The 7,500-nt window shown below is 40.1% G+C and overlaps 1 protein-coding gene across 8 annotated transcripts in view; it reads right to left on the bottom strand.

Moving 5' to 3' along the window:
• The window catches only part of LOC138025242 (uncharacterized), a 43,266-nt gene that overhangs the window by 5,522 nt on the left and 30,244 nt on the right, over nt 1–7,500 (bottom strand). For 5 of the 8 annotated variants that reach the window (XM_068872471.1, XM_068872467.1, XM_068872469.1 and 2 more), the window contains one exon: nt 6,247–6,327. In XM_068872471.1, the coding sequence (XP_068728572.1) occupies nt 6,247–6,327 (81 nt within the window). Of the gene's footprint in view, nt 1–9; nt 247–6,246; nt 6,328–7,500 lie in introns of all 8 variants that reach the window. The other 3 variants (XR_011127155.1, XR_011127153.1, XR_011127154.1) reach the window with 1 other exon arrangement.

The raw sequence follows: 7,500 nt of genomic DNA, 5'->3' as shown, positions 1-7,500 counted from the left end.
GTAACTTACACTTTGTTCTGTTACTGAGATATCTGCAGAAGCATAGGGACCAGGGCTTGTTCCAGAGCTCTTTTTCTCTTGATAATTGCAAAGCGTGATGTCACCTCAGGTCGGAGAAATACCGGGAGGACCCTGGGTACCATTAAAGCCACGAGGACCACGTGGTCCAGAGTCACCTGGAGAACCTTGAGTACCATTGTATGCAGGAGGTCCCCTGGGACCTTGTCTCCTACTTATATTCACAATCTATAAGGAAAGCAAAGTTTTGTCATTTTTGTCGCTGCGCATTGTTTTCCGGCTGCCCTTCGTCATCGATGAAAGGCGTATAACAGACTTGCGATTGACAGCCAAAAATTCCATATCATTTTAGAATCGTAGAACTACATCTTAAAGCGCTCCCCCCTCACTTGGAATGGGCCGTCAGAGTGCATCCAATCAGTGGCCACTCAAGGTGTTAACGTCCATCCAGTTGTCCCTAATTCCCGAATATTAGACGGAACTAATGTTGGAACGGTGACTCAATGGGCAAGTGTGTTAGCCTGGCTGTTGTAACATGACTGAAAGGGAAGCTAAAAGAGAAGGTGAAACTATTTCTTTTGCGCTTTAAGGACAGTGCCTACTAATTCAAAGGTATTTTTGCCCCGGTTTAAGATTATGCCGGAAATGTAGATCTTAACAAGTGTTATTCAAATTGTAGAAGAAAATTGAGGGTAACCACGCAATTTTCAAAGATAATTCATGAACAATAATTGTAAAAAGCTTTAAAATACGTAGCCATGTATGGCGTTCTTTCTCAAATTGAAGCTTAATTATCTCTGAAAAATGCATCATTGTTACCCCCAATTTTCTTTTTGGATGGCAATAGTACTTACGAAGATCTACTTTTTCTGCATAATTTTAAACCGCGCAAAAATATCCCTGTATTAGTAAGCATCACCGATAGCAAATCCGAATATCTCGAGATGCGCAGAACGTATGCGCAATAACAGTAGTAGGCACCGTCGTTAACAGGAACGGGTTGAAATACAGCTCTGGTGCGGTTCAGTCAACTACTTTTGTGTATGATTGTAGCCGCTGTTGACATGTGTTGAAACAAACATGAAAGCACTTCATTTTATATTTCAACGTCTTGCAAGGCAAATAATCATCACGTTACACCTAAAAGCGCTCTTCAGGCACACCAGAAGTCGAAAAATACATAAATTACTGCTTAATTGTTAAGAAAATAATGACAATACCGTATATCGTCGGCACAACTTAAACTGTCACATTATGTCACGGAACAAGGAAGCCTGTGTTTGTTTGCACTACATGCTGAACGTTTTTGTCTACTGGCGGAAAATGAAGGTAACACAGTTAATAAACTTTAGAAACTTCCAATTTACATTTGGAGTTGAACTCTACGGCCGCTACATCGACGACTGCATCGGCGCTATTTCATCCAGCAGAGAGGAACTCGATCAATTTATAACCTCCGTCAACTCTTTTCATCCGGCTCTTAAATATACCTGGGAAATTTCGGAAACTTCATTGGCTTTCCTAGATATCAAAGTTTCTATTAGAGGCAACGTGCTATGTACTAGTGTGCACTACAAACCTACTGATTCACACAGTTATTTGTTGTATTAATCTTCACATCCATCACATGTCAAGAACTCCATTCCTTATTCTCAATTTCTTAGACTTCGACGTCTATGTAGTGATGACTCCGATTTTTCCAGCAAATCAGAGTAGATGTGCCAGTTCTTCGAAAAACGTGGCTATCCTGTCTCTGTGGTCAAAGCGGGCTATCATCGCGCCCAACAATTTGATCGACAGTCGTCACTACAAACGTCACAGAAAGATAAGAATGACAGAATTCCATTCACCCTCACTTTCCATCCTCATAATCACGCAGTCAAAAGCATCATTCTTAGTAATTTTAAATTACTCCAAAATGATCCCGAGACTGGTAGAATCTTTTCGCAACCTCCACTTATTTCATTCAAACGCGACAAAAACGTAGGCAACTTTTTAGTTAGAAGCGCGCTCAAAACCAACGAGCAACCCGGCACTTTCAAATGCGCGCGCTCACGATGCAAAACTTGTCTTTTCATTGTTAACACTAGCAAGATATCGGGACCTAAGCGATCTGTCATTTATTGCATAACCTGTACGTTATGCGGTAAATTATACATTGGTGAGACAGGTAGACGACTAGGTGACCGATTCCGCGAACACCTTCGCGATGTTGAGAAGAATGACAAGGATGCATCTAAGCCAGTCGCTCGCCATTTTAATCTGCCTAACCACTCCAAAAAACACATGGCTATCTGCGGCCTTTCCCTACATCTAGGTACGACGGAAAGCCGCAAGAATCTGGAACAAAAATTCATCTTTCAAATCGGCACCCTTAATCTTCACGGTATTAACGAACGCTTTTCATTTAACTAATATATTCCTACTTTTCACGTTGCCATGTTACCACCAATAGCGTAGCTCCTACTCTACTATAAAAACTACACGTAACCCATAATCCCTCGATTCGCTCTGACGAAGGGCTAACGCTCGAAACGTCAGCTTTTAGAATCTCTGTACGGTGGTCAATTTACATTATCAACTCCGTTGATAAACCAAATTTTTGTATACTACTTCCCCACCGACGCAGCACCACAGTTTCTTTAGAAACTACCCCTTCATTAAAACGTAAGTAACTGCACTCCTTTACGTCATCGTGATCATTGGAAAACCCATACAATTTGCACACAAACTTCTCACTTCTCTTGCACATTGATGCCTGTAAGGAAAATTATCTCCCAAGCGCTGCCACGGCTCCGCGACATTCCTTGTTGGGACCTTTTTTTTACCTTTTCCTGCAAAAGAGCTGGGCCCGGTTGTTCGAAAGCCGATTAACTTAACCCAGGATTACCGTGAACTTTCGTTTCATGTTTTCCACTTTTTGGTGAAAGTTCCTTTTGCTTATTTTTGTTTTTCAAGATTGAGTTCTTGTAATGTAAAGTTTTGCCGAATATCAGCGTTTGGGAGTAGAGAAATAAATTTCTTGGTTAATTTTTAATCTGAGATGAGCGTTAATCGGCTTTTTAACAACCGCGGCCTGGTCGTGTCACAGCCAGTGAATGCATGCGGCCTTGGAAGAGCGTCACGTAACTCAACTCCAGCCTTCTGAGCTATGGCTGAGATGTCTAAGAATATGGTGCGTGTCCTCAGGCTCTTATGGACAAGTAAAATTACAGGAATACGATTCTGAAAATGACAAGCCAGCATTGTAACATGGCTATCAGGAGACCTGATGATTACGGTGCCTTGACCATGGTCATCTGCATGCTTGGCATGAAGAAGGATTCTGGTATCCACTTCTTCGTGGGCGCAACTCAAATTTTCTACTTGGTCGGACATAACCTTGCCATCAACAACGGATAATCGTATGCAGTTATCACCAGCTGCAAAGAAGAATACGAGCTCTCCAATGCGATTTGCGTAGCTATTTCCTGACCACTGAGGAATTCTGTCATATTTGTTTTGTTCTTCCCGTTGCCAGAGAGCTTTTCCACTGTTTGGGGCATTTCTGCCAGGCCCTTTTATACTGTTGTTAAGAGATCTGCAACCTCTTTATGCTCTTTCAGCATTTATTGAGGTTTTAAAGTATTTGTCCGTTACAAAGTCAATTCTTAACCAGAGCCTCGGATCGACCCAAGGCTCTGGGAAACTCTGTATAGGAGAACATGCGCCGTAGGGTTCTTATGGCTACAAAGTGGAAGCTTACATTTACCTTATTTATGCTTACATATGATAAAAGAGCTATACCAGAAAATTGTTCCAATTACAATATCAAAAACAAGGCAGAAAACGAGGTAATTACAGTACTTTAAGATGTGGTAAACAAAAAGACAACTTTCTTCCACGTGACCGGCATCTTGGATCAAACCGCTGACCTCAACGATTTAGGTTTTACATTTTTTAAGGCGTAGATATAAACGAATCATACGCAAATTCAAGCAACAACAAAAACTACAACAACACAATAATTTTTCAAATATCTGACACGATGAAGTTCAAGGTTTGTTGAAGGTTTTTTTCCAGCTTTATTAAGTCACGAAAAGTATGATTTTCTACAAATTGTGTACATGACAAAATCACGCAATGATTTCTAATATGTAATAGAACTGTTTGAGTGATGATTTGATTTTGTGTGTTTTATAAAAAAATAAACCCACTAACTATTTCTAACAAAAGATGTACGTTATTGCCGCCCATTCCAGTAGCGACCTTAAGCATGCTCGACGATTACGAGAACGAGGACGACCGGAAGCGAAATTTTCGATTAAGGACAAACTGCGCATGCTTGTAAGTTTGTTTTCGTCCTTGTTCTTTCGCCGACGACGAGAAAAGTGCAGCGAAGTCGTTGTTGTGAGAACGTAAGTTTTTCCTTTGAATTTATAGCCAAATAGCGTATTATTCCAAAGCATTTAATTGCTAAATGTATCATTAAATATTCGTAGAAGCAAATGTGTGAATTTAAGTGCTTTGAGTTTAAATTATCATTAAATACAAGCTTTTTTGTTTCTACTTCTGAAGAGGTGATGGCAGCCGAAGGAGCAGGAAAACCATGAGTAAATCAAGCTCTTGTTAATTGTCTCCTTAGTGAAATTTCAAAGTTTACTCGGTGATTTTCTTATTGCTCTTTTAGTAAATGATTTGGTTTACTCACAGTCATATGTTCTATTGGATTTTTACTAGTTAAGCCACAGACTATTAAAAGAGACTATTTGGAAACGCTACGTCTCTATCTGCAGCAGAATGTAGTTATCGCACAGCTCTGTGAGTCCTCAGTTTTTATTTAAGTCAATGAATTCCTTCTGTCGTGGAATCCCTATAGTCCGAGATTTCCTTTCTCTTTAAATCTGTAAATGCTTTAAAAAATTTATGAAGATGTCGTTGTCGTCCTCGGTCAGGATGCTCAAGTCTTAATTTTTCCGACAACAACGACGTTCTCGCTCCAGTCTCTTTGACACTTTACGTCATTTTGTCGTAGTCGTTCTCGTAATTGTCGAGCATGCTTAAGGTCCCTAGTAACAATCTTAGAACCGAAAGTGGAAATTGGTGATTTTCGGTATAGCTTTTCTTAACAATTAAGCGGTATTTGATGTATTTTTCGACTTTTGGTGTGCCTGAAAGCAAAAGAGTGCAATGAAGAGTGTTTTTAGACGTAACGAGATGATTATTTGCCTTAGAGGACGTTGAAATGTAAAATGAAGTGCTCTCAAGTTTGATTTCAACACATGTCGACAGTGGCAGACTGGAAAACTACAATAGCTTAAATTAGACGTAAAATGGTCGAATTTCTTTGAAATGAATATTTTTGACATAATCGTTCGTTGTTTGTTGATATGACGCAAGAAATTTGATTCGCAATGTTTTAAACAAAATGCTAGGTTATAAATGGTTCCAGTGAAAATGTCTACAGAATTTCGTGGAAGGTGTTTGGACACTTTTCCAGGTGGCATCAAGCAGATTTTGAAAGAGTAGAATCTAAGCTTTAAAATGATACCAAGAACAGCTTGCCACCCAGTGTAGCCAACTCGAAAAATAAGGCTTATTTTGAATTTGCATTGGCTACTAGACTATAAATCCACAGCACTTAACTAGTCGTGACGTTGTGCTTATGTCAAATAATCTTCCTCAAGAGACTATCAGGTGAGAGAACACATCCCCCATACATGGGCCTCTTCCTATGATAATCAATCAATTTTAAGCTTCGCGCCACGCTGTGAGAGTTATTTTTAGTTTCGTCCCCATGGCCGCGCGGCCTATGGTCAGAGGATCAGATGTCATTGTGAAGAAACTTACGAAGACTTTTCTCGCCGTCGCATGATCTTTCCTAAAATAGCCTCACAGCTTGACTACGAGCTAAAATTAGATTGAAAAAGATTATCATAGGAAGAGGTCCATGTATGGGGCATGTGTTTTCTCACCTCATAGTCTCTTGTCTTCCTATACTGTAAATGGGAAATTGGTTACTTAGGAATAACCTTGCATTGGACTAGAATCCTATCCAGGGGTAGAAGAAGTCCTTCAAGTTGCTTTATGGCACAGAGTCCGGGATGAACTGTGGAGCGCCACCCACCCTGAACAGTCTTTACTGCACCTTTTAACCTTATTACTAACGTGGAAATCATTCTATCGAAATGGTTCGAGCATTATTCATTCAACTAAGTTTCATTAGTTCCTTGAGTACAGCGCGATTACCTTTTGATCCAGTTGCTCAACTTCTTGCAGCACGTCTTGCCTGTATGCTGTGATTGTGCTCCAAAGAAGCGATATATTATCCTGAAGAGAACATCGAAAACCCAAAAAATGTGTGTCAGCCATTGTACCTCAAAAAGTGAAGATCGTGTTCCGAAGCCCAGGTAAAGCATATCTCAAAGAAATAATATTCACACTTGAATATGCTGAGTGAAGTTACAACCTTAACGTAGGCGCCGAAGCGCTTTGAAACTTATGGAGAGGCCATGGAGCACTAAGAGCACACTCTAAGTAAAAGCTTTCTGACATGTATTTTGCGATGTAATATTGAACTTATTTGTGGACTGCAGAAACGTCCAAGTAAGCAATATTCTTTTAACCTTTTTTTCGGCACATTCTAAAGTCTTTCAGCTTCGCATTGGATTGCCAAAAAGGAAAAGAAATTTGTTTACTTCCTAAGCACGTTATCGGGTCAACAGCGGCAAAATGTTTCTGTCTTCTTTAGTAGAAAAGACCATGCAGTAACTAATTGGCTTATCGATCACAGGCCAAAACTGTTAAAAATACATTACCGGCAATAAATCATTTTGTCGAGCACGACACTCAAAGAATGTACCTAGCTTTCTGTCGGACAAATTTTGTAATCGATCTACTATCGGTAACAGCCAGACCAGACGTAGGGGCACCCTCAATATTCCATCTTGTAGAATTACTGTCGGACGCGAAGTGGAGATGGCTAGTGGTGGATATTTACCGAGACGCTTCGCAGCTCGGTAAATATCCACCACTAGCCACCGACACTGAGGTGAATAGTTGTTTCAGTATATACTAAACCAGTGAAATAAAATAGCACAAAAAGATGATTTTAATTCTTTTATCATTTTCGTGCGCAAATTCCGCACGAATTGCTCGGAGGTGAATAGCAATGGATATCCGGTGTTTGAGTACTAGCCAATCAGCGCGCGCGTTCAACGCTATCCACTGTTTTGGTATATTAAATAGAGGATATTACATGGCCGCGCGGGGATACGAATTTTATCTTCGAGTGCTGAAAGTATCTCTCACTAGAGAGCGAAGCAAACGAGTGAGAGATACTTTCAGCACGAGAAGATAAAATTCGTATCCCCAAGCGGCCATGTAATGTTCTGTTTATTTAACAATTATTCGCCGAAGGCGAAGTGATTATCGGTGATTATTGATAATCACTGAGCCTGAGGCGAATACTTGTTTTAGTATAAATACACAGGTGTTTATTTC

This window comes from Montipora capricornis, chromosome 12 (genome assembly GCF_036669925.1).
Source record: "Montipora capricornis isolate CH-2021 chromosome 12, ASM3666992v2, whole genome shotgun sequence".
Lineage (NCBI taxonomy): Eukaryota > Metazoa > Cnidaria > Anthozoa > Scleractinia > Acroporidae > Montipora > Montipora capricornis.
This window is presented reverse-complemented; position numbering and strand designations above follow the sequence as displayed.